This window comes from Triturus cristatus, chromosome 3_2, assembly GCF_964204655.1.
Source record: "Triturus cristatus chromosome 3_2, aTriCri1.1, whole genome shotgun sequence".
In the NCBI taxonomy this organism is placed as follows: Eukaryota; Metazoa; Chordata; class Amphibia; order Caudata; family Salamandridae; genus Triturus; species Triturus cristatus.
The window spans coordinates 538885416-538910886 of record NC_140584.1 but is presented as its reverse complement, the minus strand read 5'-3'; the positions used below and the strand labels follow the sequence as shown (position 1 = coordinate 538910886).

At 47.9% G+C, this 25471-nt stretch overlaps 1 protein-coding gene across 1 annotated transcript in view; it reads right to left on the bottom strand.

The window, feature by feature from the left end:
* Positions 1 to 25471, bottom strand: part of LOC146857670 (solute carrier family 13 member 1-like) — a 521802-nt gene that overhangs the window by 220612 nt on the left and 275719 nt on the right. Inside the window, exons 6-8 of the mRNA XM_085648250.1 lie at positions 11710 to 11758; positions 10407 to 10445; positions 5876 to 6024 (exon numbers count right to left, since the gene is read on the bottom strand). Coding sequence (XP_085504376.1) covers positions 5876 to 6024; positions 10407 to 10445; positions 11710 to 11758 — 237 coding nt within the window. The remainder of the gene's footprint in view (positions 1 to 5875; positions 6025 to 10406; positions 10446 to 11709; positions 11759 to 25471) is intronic.

The following is a 25471-nucleotide window of genomic DNA, read 5'->3' as shown; positions in this document are numbered from 1 at the left end:
CCGAGTCAGCGCTTTCGGTTTCGATTTTGGCCTTCAGGAGATCGGCTGGCGTGCGTGCTCAAGGTGGCGAGGTGCCTCCTGGGCCTCTGCCCGAGGCTTGCTTCCATCTGCTACTGGTGGGCCTGACGCCTCCGACCCCCACATCGGCAGTTTGTGGTCCTTTTGCTGGCGCCCGCAAACCTTTTGATCGGAGGTCCCATTGAGAGACTGCGCTCGCATGGCGGGCAGGGGGGGTCCGGAGGGGCGCAAGACCAAGGCTTCTCTGCGCGGGGGAGCGGTCCAGAGCAACAACATGGACCGCTACACCCAGGGCAGGGGGCCCCCTGGCGCTACTGGCCTCTCCCCGGATGCTGCGGGGGGAGGCACGACCATCTCTGCGGAACTTTCCCTGCAGGACATTATGGGCGCCATCGAGGGCATCAGGGAAACCATCGCGACGCAATATGAGGCCCTGGCCCGTAAGATCGACACTGTCGCAATCGATGTCACCCTGATTCGGGCCGACCTCTCCAAAACCAACGAGAAGGTCCAGGCCCTTGATACACGGACCTCCACCCTGGGTGCGGAGGTGTCGGATCTGCGGGCCGCGCTTGGGGACATTAGAGTGTTCAACGACCATATGGCCCGGCGGCTTGAGGACTTCGAGGGACGGGCCAGACGCAACAACATCCGCATCATTGGTGTACCGGAGTCCTCAGACGGCCGCCCGGTGGACCTCGTGGTCGAGGAACTTATCCTGCAACAGCTGTCCCCGGCTGGCCTAAGTAAATTCTTCGCCGTGGAGCGGGCCCATCGAGTTCCGGGCGGCCGGCCGCGGCCGGGGGCCCCCCCGAGGCCTATCGTGGCTAAACTGTTCCACTACAGGGACCGCGACGCTATTCTGCAGGCTTCACGGACCCGTGGCCCGGTCCGCTACGAGAACTCGACCATCAATTTTTATCCGGACTTCACGCAACTGGTCCAGAAACAGCGGATGGGATTCCAAGGGGTGAAGCGCCGTCTCCGCGGGCTGGGCCTGAAGTATTCGATGATCTACCCGGCGAAACTCCGAGTGGAGCATGGAGAGCGGACAGCCTTTTTTGACTCTCCTGTGGCCGCAAGTGACTGGCTGGACTCGCTGCCGGACGGGGGTGGCCGGCCCGGGCCCTCTGGGGGCACCGCAGGTGACGGGTCCCCTTAGACTGACACTTGGTCCTTGCTTTTGCGGTTTTGCACTGTACAGTTGGGTCTTACTTCTTTTGCATACTGTGTTTTACCAGGACCCGTGAGGGGCGCGGGCGGGTTCGGGTCCCTTTCCTCCTCCGGGGTCTTTTTGTAGAATGGGGTTAGGGGGGCGACAGGCACACTGCAAGTTGGGGGGGGTCATTGGCCCGCAGGGGTGCAGGGTGGGGGGAGTTGGACTTGGGGTGGGGTTGGGGGGGAAGGGGGGTTGTTTTGTTGTGTGTTTTTTGTTTACAGGGCGAGGTATTGATTTTTGTCCATATTTGGGAACCGTGCTGCGGGCTGGGGGCCTCTTGATCTATTGGAGGGGATGGGGGGAGACGGGTTGAGGCTTATGTCATGGAACGTCAATGGGTTGGGGGATCGTATTAAGCGGGGTGTTGTACTGCAATATTTGCGTCGTGTGACTCCTGATGTGGTGTTTCTCCAGGAGACGCACTTGGTCGGCAATGTCTGCCATGCGATGAACAGGGGGGGATACCGCCTTGTAGCCCATTCTGGTTTCACAACAGGCTCCAGGGGGGTGGGCATTCTCCTGCGAACCTCCCTTCCGGTGGAGATCACGAGGATAGTCTCGGATGACAGAGGGCGCTATGTGTGTTTGATTGGGAGGTGGGAGGGGCAGCCCCTTACCCTGGTTTCGGTCTACGTCCCCCCGGGTCTCCAGAACTCCACCTTTACTGACTTGGGTCGAATGCTGCTTGACCTTCCGGACGGCCTCCTGCTCATGGGCGGGGACTTTAACTCTGTGGTTTCGGGTGAACTGGATCGTCACCCACCGAGGACCCTCCCCGCTGCCCAGTCGTGGCTGGGTGGGATGTTGGAGACCTTCGGCTTGGTGGACAGTTGGAGACTAATGCATCCGACCCAGTGTCAGTTCACCTTTCATTCGGGGGCGCATGGGAGTCTCTCTAGGCTGGACTACTTCCTTATGCCCGCGGCGCAGACTGGTCGGATTCGAGAGGTCAGACACTTGGCGCGTGGTATCTCCGACCATTCTCCGCTGTGGCTTCTCTTTGACACCGGGTCGCGGTCTGCAGGGCGGGTAGCTCCTATTAACCCTTGGTACCTGCGGGACCCTGCGACTCGTGACAGCCTGGTTAGGGCCATGGACCAATACTTCAGTGAAAACGAGGGGTCGGTGTCGTCTGCGTTGTCCCTTTGGGAAGCCTTTAAAACTGTGATACGCGGACACGCCCTCGCCCAGATAGTGGTGGCCAAGAAGGTTAGGAGCGAGGCGGTGGTGAAGCTGGAGACTGACATCTCGGGGTTGGAGTCGGCCCTGGAGGCGAATGTTACTCCGGACGGGCTACATGCCCTTAGCCTGAAACAGTTCGAATATAGGTCCCTGGTCACTGACGCGGCCAAAACTATGTATAGGGAGCAGCAGGGCCGGTTGTATGACGCGGGGGACAAGGCGGGAAAGTTGATCGCGTGGCTGGACAAAAAGGAGAGAGTGAATCGTGTGGTCCCCGAGTTGCGTGCTGCTGACGGTGTGTGTGTGACTGAGCCGGATGAGATTGTGGAATGTTTCGCTGACCACCTCCGGGCGGTGTACTCCCCGGTGACTGACAGGGATGAGGCTGACTCTCGCCTCCTACTGAGAGATATTGCTCTGCCCGGCCTGTCCGTTGAGGACCGGGAGCGGCTGGACGCTCCCTTGTCGTCGGATGAAATAGCGACCGCGATCCGTTCCCTTCGCTCGGGCAAGGCTATGGGTCCTAACGGTTTGCCCATTGAACTATACAAATTGCGTCCCGATAAGCTTGCGCCCTTCCTCAGCCGCATGTTCCGCGACTCTCTCGCGGCGGGTTCCCTTCCGGCCGACCAGCGCTTGGCCACTATAGTCGTTATCCCCAAGGAGGGCAAGCCGCGAGACCGCTGTACTTCTTACCGGCCCATTTCACTGCTCAATGCGGAGCCCAAAATCCTGGCGAAAGTCCTGGCCAATCGACTGTTGAGTGTCGTGTGCGACCTTATTCATCCGGACCAATGCGGCTTTATCCCGCACCGCAACACCGCTCTTAACTTGCGGCGTCTTCACGGTGCTCTTGCCAGGGCGGAGCTCCTCTCCGAACCGGCCGTGCTGGTTTCTTTGGATGCCACGATGGCCTTTGATACTATTGAGTGGCCATTCCTCTGGGCCGTCTTGGATAAATTCGGCTTTGGAGAGGGATTTATTGGCTGGGTGAGGCTCCTTTACACGGGACCCATGGCTCAAGTGGTGGTGAATGGGCGGGTCTCTCGGCCCTTTGCCCTCGGCAGGGGCACGAGGCAGGGGTGCCCGTTGTCCCCGTTGCTTTTTGCTCTCGCCCTGGAGCCACTCGCTGCCTGGCTCCGTTGGGAGCCCTCGCTTAGAGGGATCCGGTGGGGCCCGGGCTTCGAAGATCGGGTCTCGCTGTATGCGGACGACATTCTCCTGTATCTCACCTCACCGCGGCAGTCACTCAACGTCCTCTTTGACGTTCTGACCTCCTTTGGGAACAATTCGGGTCTCACGATCAATTGGTCCAAATCCTGCATTTATCCCATCTCTGGTGGTCCTTTTCTCCTGCCGCCTCGGCTCCCGATTCAGATATCTCTGAGCGGCTTTAAGTACCTGGGGATATACGTTTCGCTGGACCCGGTGGCTCGCTATGAGCAGAATCTCCTGCGTCCACTTCGGCGGCTGCGGGAGGACACGGCCCGGTGGTGCAGGCTCCCCCTGTCCCCGCTGGGTCGGGCCGCGCTGTTTAAAATGATGTCCCTTCCCAGGTTCCTCTATGCACTCCAGAACTCCTTCGATGTTATCCCAGTGGTCTACTTTCGGGAGGTGGAGAGCCTGCAGAGGAGACTGGTGTGGGACGGGCGGGCGCGTATTGCTCTTGCCAAGCTCACTCTCCCCTGGTATGACGGGGGCATCGCGCTTCCTGACATTCGCAGGTACTATTGGGCCTCGCAGCTATCTGCCATTAACCACGCCACGTATGCGCCCGGCTTGAATCCGGCGTATGAGATGGACAAGTTCCTGCTTCCCGGCGGGAACTACAACAGGGCACTTTATTCCCGCCTGGCTGGCCGGACCCTTACGGGTCCTACTAAGATTGCGGTGCGGACCTGGAGGGCTGCCACTGCGGCCATGGGCTGGAGTGAGCGATTAACATGTGCTACTCCCTTGTTTGCTTCCGACCGCCTGGGTAGCTTGTGGACCACGAAGGGGTTTGACCAGTGGGACACGATTGGTATCAGCAAAGTGGGAGACCTGTGGCACAAGGGCGCGGTAAAGACTTTCGCGGTGCTCCAGGCCGAATACGAGCTGACCGACAGGGAGTTTTTCCGCTACGCCCAGGTTCGACACGCCCTGCTCTCGGTCTTCGGGGAGGGGACCAAGATCCCTGTTTCCTCGCCCCTCGAGGACCGCATACTTGATGGACATGTCCCTGATAGTACTATTTCTTTAATTTATAAAAAATTAATTAATCACCGGGCGGACCTTCTTGTTCGCCTTCGGGAGGCTTGGACTGGGGACGGGGTGGAATTGGACGACGAAGATTGGCAGTCTGCACTGTCGTCCCCCAAGGAGGTTGCCATTCCGGCTCGTCTTCGGTTGGTACAGCTCAAGATTCTCCACCGGGTGTATGTGACGGGTCCGCGCTTGGTCTCGATGGGATTTTCCGGCGCCGGGCTCTGTAAGCGAGGCTGTGGGCTCAGCGCCACCTTTCTTCATATCCTTTGGGAGTGCCGCGAGGTGGCGGACTACTGGCGCCGGGTCCACACGGTTATGGGACAGGTCACCGGGGTTGTGCTGCTGCCGGAGGTGCGTCGCTGTGTCCTGAATGTGTGGGAGCCCAATGACTACAGCGCGGCTCAGACTCGGTGGGCGGCCCTAGGGAACATGATTGCCAAGAGGGACATAGCGCAACTTTGGGGCGCTCAACGGCCGCCCACCGTGTCAGTATGGAAGGAGAATATGGACTGGTGTATGTTTAGGGAGAAGACTGTGTATGTGGCCCGTGGCAAGCCGGGGGCATGGGGTAGAATTTGGGGGCAATGGAACGCGTATCGCGGAGGCATCTGTACACCCCCCCTGGTAGATACTGATATCGCCATGTCCCCCTGACCCTTGATGGCTCCTGGCGCCTTCTGGAACAACTACATATGGACGTTCATCTTCCTTGACCCCCTCCCCCCCCCCCCCCCTCCGTCCCCGGCCTCCCGGTACTCCTCTCTTTAGCGGTTTGCTCAATTGTCCTGACTGGAGTTTCCCGGGGGGAGCCTGACCCGTACTGGTTTCCCTCATAACTCGCCTTTTGTTGTGTATTGTTTGTCCTTTTGTTTTTGTGATTGTTGGACTTACGCTTCCTGTTCCTCGAGAACTATCTGGAGCCACTGCAGGGCAGTGCCCTGGGAACTGATTGTAGCTTTGATATGTGTAGATTTCCTTCTGTACCTAGCGGCCGGCCCGGGTGGTTGTAGGCCCGTACTTGTAACCGAATTATTGCTTAATAAAACTTTTTCAAAAAAAAAAAAAAAAAAAAAAAAGAAAAGACCTTCACATAATGCACTTCACTTGGAAACTATTTTATTCTCTATTCAGTTTTCATATGATTTTATGTTTAAGTACATATGAACTTGCACTCCAGTCCAATGTACACTTTTTACCATAAATACTTACATTTCAAATTGCTCGATAAATATGAGGTTTGTGGATGTGCCAGTCAGTGTAGACATGCCTCCAAATGTTGATGAATACGCCACACCTAGTGAAAATGCTTTGCACATCTTGTGATCTTGCTCACTCCTGTAAAATCTTCCTCCTTTCCCCTGTGGGCAGCGAAAAAATTATTGAAAAAAATCACTTGTCTATTCAAATTGGTTTTATTTATTATTGTTAACTTGTGATGAACATGCAATATATGGGAATTTCAAACCTTTTTCTTGGCCCCAGCTTGATGGATCACCCTGAAATTTTACAGGAAACAACTGAGGTGGATGAACTTTTTTAGGAAAGTTTTGTGAAGATTCGGCAAATGGCACCAAAGTTATTAGCAAAACAAAAACTGTTCTTCCTATAGAAACTCTGACTCGCGTATAACTCCACAGTGGCTACAATGGTTAAAGTCATGTTATAGGGGCCGAATCACAGAACTAACTTAAGACAAAATCCTAAACTTACTACTTTTAGTATTCACAGAAGTTAGAATTTTGTCTAAAGTTTGTCTTAAGACAAACTTAAGACAGACTTAAGACAAAATCCTAACTTAAGTCTTTCTTAAGTCTGTCTTAAGTCTGTCTTAAGTTTGTGAAAGCAATGCCGGCTCCTGCAGAAGGCAGGGAGCCGGCAGGGATCACGGGGGCCTTGAGGCTCCCCCCGTGGTCCAAGTGCAGACTGGGTGTCCAGGGCATTCCCAAAGAAGCATGGCCGGACACCGGGGGATGGGGGATGGTGTCCACGGAGCCAAAATCATCCAGGGGAGGTGGGCCATGCGGCCCCCTCCCCTAATAAAATATAATAATGTAAAGGTCGGGCCCCGGGTGATGGGAACCCATCACCCGGGGCGGAATTCAGCACAGGGAGGAGGATCCCCCCATTTATTAAAGGATAGGCCCTGGGTGATGGGGTCCACGGGCTGAAATTGGCCAGGGAGAGGGGCCACGGGCTGCCCTTCCCTATCAAAAAAATGAAAGGCCGGGCCCTGCCTCCGTCCCTATGGTACAACAAAGCAGGTTCCCAAGTTGAGGCCCCACTTCTGTAAAGTACTAATCATACTAACTTTGTGGTCATAGCTAAGGCAAAGCAAGTGTGTTTTGTCTGCATTTCCATTGTGAAATGTAATTTGTAATCCTTGATGGAGGTGTTGGCATCCTTGCTTTTCTCGAGCACGAGGGGTTCTTTCTTGACATGTCATGCTGAGACCAGAGATCGTCTTCTAAACTTTTACAGACTAGAGGTATGTAAACTTTCCTACAAGCCCGCCCATTTGGTCCCGCCCCATATAAATTAGCAGTATGCAATGTTTTCCTGTGCTTTTACCAGGATGATGGGCAGCTTACTAAAATTAACCCTGTGTGGCATGGGGTTGGGTGCTTATAGAGGGTAGGCCGCAGGGCCTGGCAGTAGCCCAGGCCCTGCGACCAACCGCTGTCAAGCACACCTGAAGGCTGTGCAAGGCGTTGGGTTCAGTACCAATAGGAGGTTGGCTGCAGCCCCTGCGACCAACCCCCACTGTGCATAGGCCTTCAGCGATGGTTAGATTAATGTAAAGTCATTAAATTACTTAACCCCTTGTGTGCCCCGCCCTGTGCCGGGCGTTGAATTAGCGGGCGGGGTTCATGACGAGATAGTCTCGTCATGGGCACAGCGCAACCGCGGCCCATGACGAGACTATCTCGTCATGGGCACTCAAGGGGTTAAAGTTCATAAAAACATTGTAATTCACTGAAAAAATCAAATCTTACAGGGACGTTATAGATAGGACATAGAAATCAAAAAAGTAGAAATTCACTGAAAAAACCAAAGGTTACAGGAATGTTATAGTTAGGCTTGCATTTCACTCATACAAAGCCAGAGTAATTCAGCAGTTATAGTTGGCTGAGCTAACAATAACTTATGCCCCCGTGCTGCCCTGTTTATGATATCAGATATTACATCACTCCTTTCATGCTCAGTGACATCACTGATGACATCACTGATGGCATCTCAAATGACTTCACTGATGACAATACTGATGGCATGTCAAATGACATCACAGATGACATCATCCACAGAACCATTGACACACCCACTTACACTCCCATACACCCATTCCCACACAACCACTGATATACCCTGTCACAGACCCATATACTCACACACCAACTAATTGATACATAGAGCCACTCACACATCAACCCACTAATACAGCAACTAATACAAGCAGTAACTCACATATACAGCCACTTATATGGCTACTCACCGACCAATACATCCACTCAGTCATACAGACATACAAACACTTACACACCCACTCATACACCTATACAACCACTCACACAATAAATCAGTCACCCATGCAGCTACTCACACACCTACTGACTCACCCATACAGTCATTCACACAGTCATGTACTCACCCATACAGTTATTCACACTCACTCACTTACCAATACAAAATCTAACTCATATACTCACTCTCCTACACAGTCACTGAGACAAGCACAACTGTCCCATACAATCTCTCTTACACTCACTAACCCATACAGCCACTCACACACATTCACTCACCAATACAGCCACTCACACACACACACACGCATATATATTCACTGCAAAAAGGGACGTTATAGTTAGGCTCAGATTTCACTTGTACAAAACCATAGAAATTCAGCAGATATGGTTACCTGAGCTAACTATAACTTACGCCCCTGCAAGGCACTGCTTATGACCTCACATATTATTACATCACTAATGACATGGTCAGTGACATCACTGGTGACATCACTGGTGGCATCACTGATGACATCATCTAGTGAGTGTAAGCGTTTCATGAACGTTTCTAAGATTTGAAGATATATACTAAGCTACTGCTTAAGTTACATTACTAATCTTTCTGTACTACTGAGTGATACTATTTCTGACATAGTGGCTGTGTGATTATCAGTGTGTGAGTGGGTGTCTGGAGGCCTGTATGAGCATGTGAGTGGGTGTGATAGTGGCTGTATGGATGTGTCATTGGGTGTGTGAGTGGTTGTATTGGTCTGTCAGTGGGTATGTGACTGACTGGGTCTGTGAATGGGTTGTGAGCCGTTTTCTGGGTGTGTGAGTGGCTGTGTAGGCGGCCGTATGGGTGGGTGAGTAGTTGTATGAATGTGTCAGTGATTGTAGGGGTGTGTGTGCGAGTGGTTGATGTGTATGAAAGCGGGTGAGTGGCTGTTTGAGTGACTGTTTGGTTAAGTTAGTTGGTGTGGAGTGTGAATGGCTGTACTGGAGAGTGGGTGTCTGTGTGAGTGGCTGTATGGGTGAGTGAGCAGGTGTGTGAGCAGTTGTATAGATGTGTGAATGGCTAAGGGGTTGTGTGTCAATGGCTATATCGGTGGCTGAGTGGCTGTGTTGAGATGCTGTGTTGGTGAGTGAGTAGGTGTGAGTGGCTGTATGGGTGAATAAGCATGTATGTGAGTAGCTGTATGGGTAAGTGTGTAGCTGTGAGAGTTCCTGTATGTGTGAGTGAGTGGTTGGGTGAGTAGCAGTATGGGAGAGTGAGTGGTCGTATGACTAGCTGTATGAGTGACTCAGTGGATGTGTGAGTATATGAGTGGCTCTATGGATGAGTAAGTGGGTGGGTGAGTAACTGTATATGTCTGTGAATGGGCATGTGAGTGGTTGTATGGATGTGTGAGTGGCTGTATAAGAGGCTGTATGAGGGTGTGAGTGGGGGTCATTGGTTCTGTGGATGATGTCATCAGTGACATAATCAGCGATGTCATTTGAGATGTCATCAGTGACGTTATCAGTGATGTCTGACCATGTCATGAGTGATGTATCATGTGAGGTTATAAGCAGTGCTTTACGGAGCATAAAGTATAGTTAGCTCAGGTAACTATAACTGCTGAATTTATATGGTTTTGTATGAGTGAAATATGAGCCTAACTATAATGTCCCTGTAATCTTTGGTTTAGACCTCTGTGACAAAGACATGTGAAAAGCAATGTAGGAATAGACTTTACAATTTTAACACGGATAGACCTTCTAAGGCATATCTCTGATTCAGGAGGGTTAGACAGGTTAGGTCTTCATTGTATAGTTTCATGTTTAGTTTTTAGAAGCATGTGAATTAAAATAACTTTTCTTTTTAACAGTAAAAACACTAACTATAAATTATTGTGCTAAATGTTATTGTGTGCTTTATGGATTTCTGTGTTGTGGCTCTTTAGTGCTTAATTTGGGCCCAATAGTAAGGTGGCCTCTTGTGAATTAGCTTCTCCCCTTCATTTCCTTTATTTTCATGGGAGTGTGTGATGTAAATTAACCTCTTGCATTGCCTGAATGTGTTGGACGTAGAAATTTCTGATGACTCTACTTCAAAAAGGGCAAATATTTTGAGATGCTACCAGAAAGTCAATTAGACAGCACACCCTTCTAGTCACGTATACAGTATACGAATAATTTGCAGCTTAATTCAATGCAATGCTCAAATTGACAATGAGACTGCAAATATGTGAAATTAATACCTTTTTTGAATTTCTGTGTTCTTGAAAGGCCTGTTGTTCCTGAAAAGACAGAAATCTTTTACCAGAGGTTTTTTCACAACAAATCTGCTTAGTTTCCATTTCAAAGAATAACTGATGCGTATCATAGTACAAAAAGTATTTACAACGAACTGCAAACACCGAATCAGTAGCCCCAAGGTTTCTGTGTGACTTTCTAGTTTGACTGGGCATTAAAAAGTAAAGCATACAATATTCCCAAATGTGAAACTTTAGACGGCAACATTCAAATTATTTGGATTTTCTTTAACAAAACAGTTTCTTGATCATGCCCATTTATCAGTGATTCACAAAACATAAGGTTTGTTATGGCATAATACACTTGCAACAACTGAGGCAGAAATGCTGGTTGCTTCCACTGATCACTGCAATACAATATAACCCCCCTGAATGATCTGAAATAGTTTTCATAGAATGTATTTATGATGAAACATGCTTATTTCTTATTATTTTTAATCCTCATATTTCAATCTTTATAACTTCGCATTATGTATTGCTGTTTTTAAAAGCTGTTTATTTGTAATATCCGTATTAAAAAATGTTGCAAAATAAAATCAGATTTATATTATGTATTTTTATCTATATAGGCTTGTAAAGCGCACCCAAAGTTATTAGTGCACAATACGTATAACCAAGTGAAGGTAGACTTCAAAGATACTGTACAACGAGTAAGATCCGCATAATAATAGGGTGAGGGAGGAGTGACATATAGTAACAAACTACGCTGCACTTTAGCTTCATTCAATATTTTTGGAAGGCGAGTAAATGGTAAATCAATATCCATAATAAATTAATGCATTGGAGTTGTCAGGTAACATACCACCACATCCTTCTGCAAGGCAGGGATGGAAAGAACATCTGTGTCCTGCTCTTGGGCAAGGCATGGAGTATGATGGTACAATGCGCCCCCTACTATTTTGCAAGTTGAGTGGGATAAAGGAAGACCTCTGAGGGGAAAAACATAGCTAAATACTCGCCACCCTTGTTCAATAATCATGTTTGTTTGTAGACTGTCCTTAGCTCTGCTCTGCTGTAGTATCAGACAACTGTTTTAAATCGTTTTCAGATTAAGTCTGTAACCATAAAAACAAAAATATTCCAATCCCTAATTCATTAAGTGAGAAGGAAGTTGGGATCCTCAAATCTCTACTATATAGGAAAAACATTTCTGGCCAAATTACCACTAGTTGAATTATTAATAAGCAGAGGTTAATGCACATGGTGGCTAAGAATATCACAATGGTAATTCACTCCTAATGTTTGATACCTGGTTATCCTCTGTGATAATGTTATAATCCTCCAAAATCATGTTGCTGCTGAAAAATGGAACAAAATAAAGCAATATTAGAAAAATATCTGAAAACTCAATCACTTTACATTAACTGTCCTAAATAATTTATTTTCTAGTGCCTCTTTAATATTCAGTGGAGAAGGAAAAGTTGCATTGTCATAGTTGGCACTCTTTGGGGGCCCTGGACTTTAACGCCATTGACAGGTCAACCTTTATAGCCTTGTCACTTTTGCCCCTGCTTGCCCGCCACGGCCTACATTCAATCTGTGAATTAATCGGCAATTAAAAATGCTCATCTACATTGGAAAAAAACTGCAAAGTGTGAATAATCTGGGCAGGAAAGAGCTATGTTAACATACGTCTCACCGGGAGGGAGTTCACCTGCAACTGTCAACATGGATTCCCTTCTATTCTAGAACGGAACACTCCAACATTCCTCATATACAGAATATAACAGGTAGCACTCCAGTTTATAGACAACCTTTAAGGAGACTTTAGGCTAGTCTAAACCATCTATACAATAATGGATTGTTGCTTCCATAACAGTGGAAATGCACTAGCCTGAAAGTTAAATGAATGTGTTTTGCAGAAGATATGTCTTTAAGCATTGTATATGAGTGCTGCTGAAGATGAGGGAATGCAATCTCTTGACTCTCAGCTTCTTCCTATGGCTGCTCAATTATCTCTCAAACTGAGCTTTATGATTTCTAATTCTCCATTATATATTATTGATTCCGATCCTTCCAGCTTCAGTGCTGTCCCCTTCCCTCTCTCGTACTCTCCTTGCCCTCTCCTGCTCACCTCGCCCCCCCTTTACCTTTCCTGCTCCCTCCCATCAGACCTGCCTATCAAATGACTAGGACTCAGTACCTGCAACGCACTTTCACTTGAGCCAGTAGGTCAATGCCATTTTGAAGAAGACCGTTCCACCACTTTCCTCCTCCCCTCAATCTTTTAATTTACTTTCATCTCTACTGTTCCTTCTTTTTCACCACTCATGCATCCCCCAGCAGTTTAAGGTCAGCTTAAAGAGTCATAAAGTCCAGACTGGATTTTTAGGTCTAGTGTTAACCAAGACATTTTGATTTTATTAAAATTATATGTATAATATACTTACTTGGGGGGGATTTCAGCCATCCCTCCCTATCCATTACTGGTGGTCAGAAAAATACATTTTGATTTCTGAACAGGAAAGTGACCCCTGCATGATATAACTCTCCTTTATCATTGCCTGACTGTTTAGTAATGTTCATTTTGTTTCAACGAATGGATGTGCTTTTTTCACTCCTTTAGTACTGGGCAGTAGTTAACAATTAAGGCCTTATTTGTAGTTTGGGAGACAGGATACCCTGTCACAAACAAGAAGGGTATCCCATCCAAAGTACTACAAGTGCTGTAGGCTATAATTCCCTTGTAATATGGCAGACGGGATATCTGCCAAGTTTGTGACGGAGTATCCAATTCGTCACACTCTAGATAAGGCCCTATGTCCCTTGGTCTGTAGGAAGAGGGTTATAAAATTCAGTTTGCCCAGTAACATGTGATTTCTGGTCTGCTGATGAAATTTTCATCTCTACTAAATTCTGTTACATGGGTTTCAGGTAAAACAAGAGTCTCAGTAGCTTTCCCGTTTTAAGGGGTAGAAAATTTAAGAAGGGTGTAGGGAGGAATCATATACCATCTTACAAGGATCAGATTACTTCTTCAAATAATCAAAACAGTTTTCAATGCTGGTGTGAGGAAAGCGGTTTATAATGTAGGGTGACTGTGTGACCGCACCATGTAATAAACTTAGTACTTATAATGGGTCCAGTCGCACAAGTTACTACTTGTGTAACGATATATCTGTAAGAGACATTAGTTAGTGATAGATTCCTTACCTTAGAATATCCCCAGGCGTCAGACTGGATCAGGAAAGATTTTCGTCAGCAGTACCCCTGCGCATCGGTAGGTGGCGTCGTGCGGCTCCGCATCCGTCGCTGGCGTCATAAGCGCCGAGATAACGTCACGGAGACTACTTAGGCGCCACCCATGCGCGCTGATGTCAGTTTTGTACACAACTTTCCACGCCAGGAACGCAGAGCTATGCAAGAAACTGACCACTGATGCCATGAAACTAGGGCCCTGAAAGGGATGACCTTAACCCTAGAAATCAGCTCGCAGAACGGGGAGGATGGGTGGGACGGTAAGGAATCTATCACTAACTAATGTCTCTTACAGATGTATCGTTACACAAGTAGTAACTTGTGCATCTGAAAGAGACACTTTAGTGATAGATTCCTTACCTTAGAAAAGATACCCCAGCAATATCAACCCTGGTGGTGGGTCTGCGAATAGATTACACCAGAAAGTCACGGAGATCAGAACGGCCAAAGAAGCTGTCTCTCCGGATTTGACTGTCAAGGCAGTAATGCTTGGTAAACGTGTGCAACGAGGCCCATGTAGCTGCCTGATAAATATCCTGCAAGGGAACGCCGCGTCCCAAGGCAGTAGTGGCTGCTGATGCCCTGGTAGAATGGGAAGGCAGCCCCACAGGAGTAACACGCTTTGATGCACAAAACGACCCACCGAAAGATGGTTCGTTTGTGCACGGCCCAACCTTTTTTGGCGCCCACGTAGCCAACAAAGAGCTGGTCATCCACCCGGAACTGTTGTGTGCGCTTCAGATAGAACGAGAGCACACGTTTTGGATCCAGACGGTGGAGCCTCTCTTCCTCTTTTGAAGGATGTGGAGGCGGAAAGAAGGTGGGCAAAGTGAATGTCTGCCCGATGTGGAAGGGCGTGACAACCTTTGGCAAGGAAGAAGGACGGGTCCTTAAAACCACCTTGTACGGATGAACAGAAAGGAAAGGAGGTTTAGAAGAAAGAGCCTGGAGCCCACTCACTCTTCTGGCAGAGGTGATAGCTACCAGGAAAGCCATCTTTAGAGTGAGAAGACGTAAAGGACAGTTATGAGCGAACATCAGATAGGTCAAGACAAGATTTAAGTCCCATTGAGGCATTATGAAAGGCACGGGAGGAAACATGTGTGTAATGTCTTTCAGGAAACGGTTAACAACCGGGGACTTAAAGAGAGAACGCTGATCTGGAAGCCTTAGAAAGGTGGAGATGGCCGAAAAGTAACCTTTGATAGTGCCCAGAGCAGGGCCCTGCTGTGCCAAGGATAGTAGGAACAGAAGGACCTCAGAAAGAGGGGCAGAAAGGGGATCCACAGACTTTGCAGTGCACCATACCACAAATTTGTTCCACCGGCAGGCGTATACCGTCTTAGTGGAGGGACGCCTGGCAGCCAGAATGACATCACAGACTGTGGGAGGAAGATCGAAAGCTGTCAACTGTCGCCGCTCAATCTCCACGCATGGAGGTGGAGGCTGGACAGGTCCGGGTGGAGGACCGTCCCCTGCTGCTGCGACAGAAGATCCTCCCGAAGAGGCAGACGGATCGGGGGATCGACCGCCATGCTGTGTAGCTCGGGATACCAGTATCTTCGTGCCCAATCCGGAGCCACAAGGATGACTTGGGCCCAATCGTGCCGAATCTTCTTCAGCATTCTGGGCAGAAGTGGTATAGGCGGAAAGGCGTACAATAGACCGCAACTCCACTTGCAACGAAAAGCGTCGCCGAGCGAGTGCCACCTTGGAAATTCCAACGAGCAGAACTGATGACATTGCGCGTTCTCTTCGGTGGCGAATAAATCTAACCAAGGCTCTCCCCACTGCAGAAAGAGACCTTGCGCCACATCCAAGTGCAGACGCTATTCGTGATTCATCAAGCACCGGTGGCTGAGTTTGTCCGCCCTGGCGTTCAGAGAACCTGCCAGGTGTTGAACCACCAAGGTAATGCCTTGATGTTCATCCATGTCCAGAGGCGCAGAGCCTCCTGACATAGGGTCCATGACACCACCCCACCCTGTTTGTTGCAATACCACATGGCGGTGGTGTTGTCCATGAACACCTGCACCACACTTCCCCGGACAGAGGGAAGGAATGCCTTCAGTCATACACGGATCATCCGAAGCTCCAAAAGGTTGATATGGAGCCGGGACTCCACCGGAGACCAGAGGCCTCTGATCTCCGCCTCTCCCAAGTGGCCGCCCCATCCCAGGAGGGACGCATCCGTCACCACTGTGTGCTCCGGTTGGGGAAGGGAGAGGGATCTGCCATTGACCCAATCGCGATACGTGAGCCACCACTGCAATTGTCGTGCAGTGCCCTCCGAGATCTGGACATGATCGGGCAGGTTGCCCTGATGCTGTGCCCACTGGAACTTCAGGTCCCACTGCAGAGCCCGCATATGCCATCTGGCATGTTCCACTAGCAGGATGCAGGAGGCCATCAGGCCCAGGAGCCGGAGGGTCATCCTGACTAAAACCCGGGATAGAGGCTGAAAGATCGTAATCATAGCCTAAATATCCCAGACTCGCAGCTCGGGAGGATAAACCCGAAACCGCGTCGAATCCAGAACCGCTCCGATGAAGGGGAGCTTCTGAGAGGGACTCAGGTGCATCTACGGCACGTTGATGGAGAACCCCAGCAAATGCAGGTCAGCCGTAGTCTGAAGGTGGTGATGCCTTCAACAACCAGTCGTCGAGGTAGGGGAAGACTGACACCCCTGACCTGCGCAGATGAGCTGCGACCACGGCCATCACTTTCGTGAACACCGGAGGGGCGCTGGTAAGGCCGAAGGGGAGCTCGGCAAACTGAAAATGCTCCTGGCCTACCGTGAACCGCAGGTAACGCTGGTGGGCCGGCAGGACGGGAATGTGAAAATATGTGTCCTGCAAGTCCAACGCTACCATCCAGTCTCCAGGGTCGAGGGCAGCCAATCCCTGAGCCAGAGTCAACATCTTGAACTTCTCCTTCCGGAGGAAGCGATTGATGTTCCTGAGGTCCAAGATGGGGCGCAAGCCCCCTTTGTCCTTCTTGGGGACCAGAAAGTAGTGGGAATAAGAACCACGTTCTGCTTCTGGCCCAGGAACGCGTTTGATGGCCCCCTTGGCCAGGACGGCCATGACTTCCTGTTGGAGAAGCGCAAAGTGATCCCCGACATGCGGCGGAACTCGGGTGGCATGATTCGGGGGGGTAGACTTGAAGGGGAGAGAGTAACCCCTCTGGACGATTTGCAGCACCCATCTGTCTGAAGTGACAGAACACCAGTGGGGGAGGAGATGTCGGATCCTGCCGCCCACCGGCATGAGGTGCACCCCATAGCTCGGATTAGGAAAGCTTTGAGGTGGATGATGCGGGAGCGGAGGTGGACTGATCCGCACGGTGGCCCCCTGTGCCGCCATGGCGGCCTCCATGCCCACGGCTGCGCTGAATTTGGTTTTGCGCAGGCTTCTGGCTGAACAAGCATGCAGGGGCGCCCCTACCTTGGCCACAAAAGGACGTAGCCGGGCATGTGGTGGAGAGACCCAAGGACTTGGCCGTAGCCCGAGAGTCCTTGAAATGCTCCAGTGCACTGTCTGCCTTATCACCAAACAGGCAAGTACCATCAAAAGGCATGTCCATGACGGAACTCTGGACGCCCCCCGAAAACCCAGTGGACCGCAGCCAGGCATGGCGACGCAGGGCCACTCTTGTGGAGATCTCTCTCCCTAAAGAATCTGCGGTGTCCAGCCCACACCGAATGGCGAACTTTGCGGCATCCTTCCCCTCCGCAACAGCCTGGGAAAGTATAGCCCGAACCTCCTCCGGGCACTGGGGCAGTGTCTGCGCCACTGTGTCCCACACAGCGTGAGAGTAGCAGCCCAAGAGGCATGCGGTGTTGACTGACCGCAGCCCCAAACTGGCAGAGGAAAATAACTTCTTGCCAAACTGCTCCAGCTTTTTCGACTCCTCATCTGGCAGGGCGGTAGGGAATGCACTTTGGGAAGTGGAGGCCTGAATGATCAGGCTCTCCGGAGTCGGATGATTTGTCAAAAATGCCAGGTCACCCGGTGCCGGGCGATGACGCCTGGCCACTTTCTTATCCACCGGAAACCCTGTGGCTGGCCTAGACTAGGTGCCCATCAAAACATCCGTCAAGGCCTCATTAAACGGAAGCAGAGGTTCCATAGAACTTGCCGCCGGCTGAAACACTTCAGTAAGGAGTTCGTCTTTGGAGTGACAGTAGGCAGATCAAGGTCAAGGGCCTCAGCTGCTCTACGGAGCACCACAGTATATGTGGCGCCCTCCTCCATTTTTTTTTTTTGTAAAACCGTTTTTATTGCAGAACAATAATAGCAGCAGCATACATTATTACTTTGCCTGCATCGCTGATAACAATGCCACATATCCTGTGGCCATTCAGACAGCCGTACACAGCTCATGAGCCCACATCCCGGAGGCCGGGCAGCGATGTTCAGGGATCATCATACTGAACTGTAGTTTAAGCTTTACTTTTGCCGCTAACACGGTAGGGTGACTACGTTCCGCTTTAGAGTTTTCCCCCCCGTGGCGCCCTCCTCCATGACAGCAGGAGGAGACATAAATCCAGGCTCAGAGGAGAGGTCAAGGCCACCTGCATCCTCCGAGTCCTCCGCCCACTCATATTCACAGTGGAGCTGGTGGCAAGCAAGAGTCCTCAATAGGGACCGCGGGGCTCGAAGGCGCGCCGGCGGGAGCCCTAGGCCTGAAAAGGCGGTCCATGGCGGCTAGAAACTCTTGCACCTGGGCCGGAGTCACCAACGGACCCGGATAGGGTGGGTAGGTGTAATGATGGAAGTATGCAGGTAATATTTTGTTAGTAAGATTTAATGAAGTATCAAAGGCACCCACAGCCAAGCGCTCCCGCTGCGTACCAGGATCTCCACCAACTGATTAACGTTGGTAGAATCCTGGCACGCATCGTTCGCAGCCAGACCGTAGAACTACAATCAAATACATACGAGCTCTCGCGCCTTCAGCGCGAGAGCATTTAAACATATGCAGCACACTACAACTTCTCTCTTTCTAACAAATAAAAGTGAAAAGATAACTGATGATACAACAATTACAAATTGAAATTATTAAGACAAAACATAGTCATTAAATCTCACAGGCAACCTTCTTGGACATGTATCCGAAACATTGGGTGAAGACAATGCATGCCCCGCACTATCATTAGGTACCTCATCAACCAACTGTCCACCCATAGATTCAACAGCTTCCGCTTGAGAACCAAGCAAAGCCAACTTAGATGAAGAATCATGCAACCAAGTTGTCCAATCAGATTGTTCAAACTGTTGCTTGGATAATTTCAATAAAGAGGAAACCTGTGAATCAGTAAGTCGGACAAGTTATCTCTTATTCCACCACCCTTTATAACCAAGGAGTGCTGACCCTTTTTTCACATTAGTAACCTGCACTGGAGAAGAGAATTTAGACAAACCTTTTGCCACTCTTTTTGGGTTTTTGATAAGAACCCAATCATTAATTTTTAAATCAACATCATTAAAACTTTTCTTTTGATCATGCATCATTTTCATATAAGATTGTTTTTCTATAACTCGTGATGCCAGACTTATATCTTGGGGCATATTCTTAACTTGTCTATCCTGCAACCAATTAGGGCACAGCATAGTGTGAACATTTCTACCTCTCAACAGGGAAAATGGCGGAATACCTGTTGTACAATGTGGTGAAATGTTGTATGACCACAACTTTTCCTCAACAAACTCCTGAACCTTTTTCCCTGATGACAGAGCTACTTGAATAGCATCTTTGACCACTCTGTTAGCCCTTTCAACTAACCCATTAGATGATGGTGAGTATAAAGCAACCTTAAAGTGAGTGACATCCTTTTCCGCTAAAAAGTCCGAAAATTTCTGGGAAACGAAGTATCTACCATTGTCACTAACAATAATGGAGGGTGAACCTTCAATAGCAAACACCCTCCTCAAAAACTTAATGGCATTATTAGAACTAGGTGAGTCACAAAACATATGATAGATCCATTTGGAGTGATAATCAATCAACAAAATCAAAAACCTTAAATCAGGAGATAAATGATCGTAAGGACCTGAAAAATCGACAGCAACCTTTTCCCAAGGTTTATTTGGAAATGGGACGGGATGTAGTGGTGTTTTCATCACCTTCCACTTTTTGTCTGATAAAAGACATTCTGAACATGAGTCAATATAAAACTTGACCTGTGACTCTAACGATGGCCACCAATAATACAATTTGATGAGTTGGGAGGTTTTTGAAATCCCCAAATGACCCTGATGTGCAAACTTAATAATATCCTGCCTTAAACTTGATGGGGGAATAAAGGATTCATGTCTCATAACCATCCCATTTACCAAAGAAAGTTCAGAAGCAACCATGGAAAAGGCTTTTAATTCATTCGATAGCTTTCTATTTTCTGGCCAACCCTTTACGATATATTGCATGACCAGTTTAAGCATATCATCCTTACTATAAGCTTCCAACCAAATTTGTTCAGTAATGTTAGGACATTCTTTGATTGCATCAAGTGTAGCAACAACACACTCCGTGTCTTCAACAATATCCAAATTAGGAGCTTCACGAACTGCCATGCGTGAAAGGCAATCAGCCCTGAAATTTCTTCCGCCAGAAATATGTTTGATAGTAAAATGAAATTCTTGCAATTTTGACAATAACCTAACCAACCTGGCCAAAGTTCTTCCAAAACAATTACCATCAAGTAAATGTGTAAGAGGTTTATGATCAGTGAATAGTTCAAACTCACGTCCCCAAATGTAATTCCTGAACTTCTCTATTGCCCAGACACAAGCAAGTGCTTCGCGTTCAATTTTAATATAATGGGTCTCTGCGGGTTTGAGCATTCTAGATGAAAAAGCTATGGTGTGTTCCTTTCCTGCAACCCACTGGCCAAGAACTGCACCCAAACCCGTGAGACTGGCATCCACCATAATGAAACATTTAGAATCATCTTGGAAAGCATGAAGTGCAGGGGCTTCGACAATACGTTTTTTCGCTAGATCAAATGAAGAAGAAACCTCACTGGACCAAAGAAACTTTGAGCCTTTGCGCAATAGGGCATGGCTCCACAGTCTGAGCATAACCTTTAACAAAACGGGCATAGTACTCTGCCAAACCCAAGAATGATCTAAGAGCATCTTTATCTTTGGGAGGAACAGCATGACTTATGGCCTCAACAAGCAAAAATTTTGGTTTAATTCCTTGGGAAGACAACGTGTGACCAAAGTAGTCTAACTCTTGTTTTCCAAATTGACACTTGTCAGGTCTGATAGTCATGCCAGCATCATTCAATTTGGTTAAAACACAAGTAAGATTTTTTACATGTGTTTCCCAGTCATTGGCAAAAACAAGAATATCATCTTGATAGGCTTGGACCCCAGGAACATCCTGAAATATATTATCCATAATTTTTTGAAAAACACTGGCTGCAGATGCCAGGCCAAAAGGAAGCCTAAGATATTTATAGACACCAAAGGGTGTGACAAAAGTGGTAAAATCTTGGGAATCACCTGTTAAACAAATTTGATGATAGGCTGAACGAAGATCAATTAATGAAAAAAAAATTGCACCCCCTAAACTTGCAAGAAGATCATGAATTCTTGGGAGAGGGTGACAATCAACTAAGATGTTTTTATTCAAAGTGCGCAAGTCCGCACATAGCCTAACCTCACCTGATTTTTTCCGGACAATAACGATGGGAGAAACCCATTCTGATGAGTTGCAAGATGCAATGACCCCATCATCACACAATTTTTTAAGCGTGGACTTGAGTTCATCCCTGGCACTAAGTGGTAATGTGCGAACCTTATGTAAAAAGGGTTGAGCATTGGGTTTTCATTTTATCTGATGTTGGAAACCTTTGACAGTGCCAAGTTTGTCATAAATTAGGAAATAGATCTAGAATCTTTTTGACATCATGTGAATGATCTGTGATATCAATACAATCTAATGTGTTCAGTTCATTTTCTGTCCATCCGGCTGGTGAATAACCTTGGGGAGGATCACCACGCATGATAGGATTATCGCCACCAGGAACAAGGTACAGACCCATTCTAGCAAGATCCTGCCAACCAACTATATTGCGTCCCCTAACTGCAACATAAACTTTAGTGTATATTGATCTTTCAAGACACTCCAATCTTGAGATAAAGTATCCTAACATCTCTATGTCAAATTCCCCAAACGCTTTTGGATTGATGTCTGTTTTAGTCAAGGTAATGGAATTCTGCCACTTCTCAAAAAACATTACATCTGATAAGATAGTTATTGGAGAACCAGAATCTGCCATAATCGGAATTTCATTCTTACCAAATAGTGCAACACCTTTGACATAATGAGGATTAAAAATTGAATTGCATTCAATTGAAACAATCATATCATGAAATTGTTTTGTACAATCCTCAAGAGATTCTGCAACTTCTATGCTATTGACTCTGGTAGGTCTCTTGACAGATTTGCAAACACTTTGAAAATGCCCAATTTTTTGGCATAAAACACATCTTTTGCCTGACGCAGGACACATGGGATGATTACCAAGATGTGATCGAGAACCACATCTGAAACATATTGTGTTAACTCTTTTAAAATGTTGCTTATAAGTTCTGTGAGCATTAACGGCATTGACAGAATACGCAGGGTCATTTGAAGTCGACTTGAAGGAGTTAATAGATTGATCTTGTTGCAGGACTTTTGAAGTAACGATGGACCTTTCAATGCTCTTGGTAATATCAATTGTATCTTGTAACGAAGGCTTTCTACAGCTGAGAAGCCGTTCTTGTATTTTTCTTGAAAAACAAGCAAAAACGAACTGATCACGTATGTAAATTTCTGGATCTGCCTCAAACTCACAAGTGGATGCAAGAACACGTAATGCAGCAATGTATTCATCCACTGTTTCATCCTCACGCTGTTTTCTCCTGTGAAAATTATGTCTTTCAAGCATAATGTTTGGTTCTTGGTCGTAATGTCTTGCCAAGCGAGCTAATGCTTCTTTATAAGAATTCCAATGTTGCGCATCCCCAGCTTCACCAGGTGGTGTGGGGAATTTTGGTAAATTCTCAAATACGTGTTGCGCTGCCAGACCCAGACAACCATAAAGGATTGCAACTTTGCAATCATGAGAAAATTTAACAGCATCTATAGCGACAATATGATTTTCAAATGCTTTAACCCACTGACGCCATGGGATTTCTGGTTTTCCAGGTTGTTGTAAAAAAAGAGGCGGTTGCGCAAATTGTTGAGCAGAAGCCTTGACAGAAAATGAATTATCAATAAATTATATTTAAATTATGAACGAGTCAAACATTTAAATAAAATGACTTATTTTGCTATGTTAAATAACACAATTTTAAATTACAAATAAGCAACTAAGGTAAACAAGTTACTACTATATCTATTTTGCATTAATATTATGCATTGAGATTAGAGCATTTCCCTGGAAAATTAACAACATAGCTCTGAACTGCATTTAAAAGTGCTTATGAAAGGTGTGCCTGTCACCGTGAGAAGTGCAGACTGAATTGTGCTTAAAAGAGTGTGCCTGTCACTGTGAGATGAAAGTGAAGGTTGGATCCTACCTTGGATCAGAAGAACCGCGTTGAAATGCCTTTGAATTAAGGTAATTTAAATTGCCTCAGAGCTTGACTGCTTCCGTGTAAAAACAAACAAGCATCGATCTTCTTGCTTATAGCTTGCTGGCGTTGCTATGATACGCGTGTGTGAAGCGTAATGGCCAAAGAGCGTCAGGATGTGCTTTTCCTCGTTGCTAGGGAACACTGCGTTGTAACCGCGATGTCCCAGTCACGAAGAAATCGCCCAGAATGTCCCTGGCCTCAAATGCGGAAGACAGGAAGCAGCTTCTCACGATGAACTTTCAAGCTGGCAGCAAGAGCGTGTGAGTGGAGTGAGGCGGAACACCAAGAAACAGCGTTGCCTCCAAATCTCTTGAGTAACGCTGGTGGGTGCCAGATGCGTGACTCCGTCCTTCTTCCTGTCGCCAATGTAATGATGGAAGTACGCAGGTAATCTTTTGTTAGTAAAATTTAATGAAGTATCAAAGGCACCCACAGCCAAGCGCTCCCGCTGCGTACCAGGATCTCCACCAACTGATTAACGTTGGTAGAATCCTGGCACGCATCGTTCGCAGCCAAACCGTAGAATTACAATCAAATACATACGAGCTCTCGCCCCTTCAGCGCGAGAGCATTTAAACATATGCAGCACACTACAGTAGGCCACGGGACTCCTAGGCTCCAACGGAGCTGCAGGGGAAGGACCCCTGGCCTCCTCGTCCGCATCCGGAGACCGACGGGGGGATGTCAGAGAGTGAACATGCTTCTTCAAATTTTTCTTGTGACGTCTCTTACCCGATTCCGAGGGTGAAGACTTTGACCCCGAGGAGCGATGATGATGGCTCCGCAGTCGGTCCCTCAAGTGACCCCTGGACCACGAACGGCGTGGAGACGACTGCCTGGCCTCCAGCAGCTTTCGGGACCCGTCCCGCAAAGCCTTCGGAGCCATGGCCAGACAGTCGGAACATGACCGAGATCCATGGTCGCGCTCCAGACAGTAGAGACAGACGCCATGGGGGTCGGCCACCGACATCGTACAGCGACAAGCCCTGCAGGATTAAAACCCAGGCATCCCTACACGGCACCAGGAGTCAAGAGTCAAAAGAAGTAAAGACAAAAAGTCTCAAAACGTCAGTCAAAAAGTGACTAGGGTACGTGCTCTAACCGGATCTGCGCTTGTTGGCGTGGAAAAAGAATGACCTGATGTCTGCATGGGTGGCGCCTAAGTAGTCTCCGTGACGTCATCTCGGCGCTTACGATGCCAGCGACGGACGCGAAGCTGCACGACGCCACCTACCGACGCGCAGGGGTACTGCTGACGAAAAACTTTCTGGATCCAGTCTGACAGTTGGGGATATTCTAAGGTAAGGAATCTATCACTAACGTGTCTCTTTCAGATAGATTAGTTTGAAAAGCCTTTGCTTAACCCACAGTAGCTCTAGCTCTGAGCAGTCAGGCTTTATCAATGGAAAAGTGTAAAGCATTAAGTACCAAAATAGCTGAATAACAAAGAAATCAGACTCAATAAAAATAAAAGATCAATGTATAAAAATAAGTTCTATTTTTATCTTTAAAATGAAACATCAACAACAAAAATCCACTGGACGGGTCCGGAGATATAAACTTTTAGCCAACTCCTCGGCCACAGTGGGGCGAATTTCGTCACAGGGATCAATCTCTCTTGAAGTATAGCTGAAGTCCATCCAAAAACCAGTTGCCAGTGGTCTCCGGTTACAGCAAAACCAGTGGTTCCTTTTAACTGGTGATAACGTCCGGCTTGGGTGACCGAACTGCCCTCTGATGACTCTCCTGGATCCAGCAGACTCCAGTGCAACTTTTGAGGGTTGGGTCTTAGTCTGCCAGACTGCACAATGGAACACGTTCTAGTTCATGTTTGGTATCTTTACAATTGCAATGAAAAAATCTCTCATGTGGTAAAGTAGGATTTTAAATTATTATTGTGAAAATGCCACTTTTAGAAAGTTGCAAAAAGAACAATTGATGGACTGAATTTTGAACAATGTCAAACATTCACCACAGTACAGAGATCTGGGTCTAAATCCATGTTTTCTTTGCTCCCCATGCCATTCCAGTTTAAACCCAGTCATATGCAACTCAGTATTGACCCTGCTCCCTGTGGAAACAGTCCAGTCCAAACTGCCAGGTCAGGTCCTCTCTGGACTAGAAACAAGCATCCTGGGACCGGTTTTGGGGTTTCACCCCTCATCAGCCAGGCTAGCT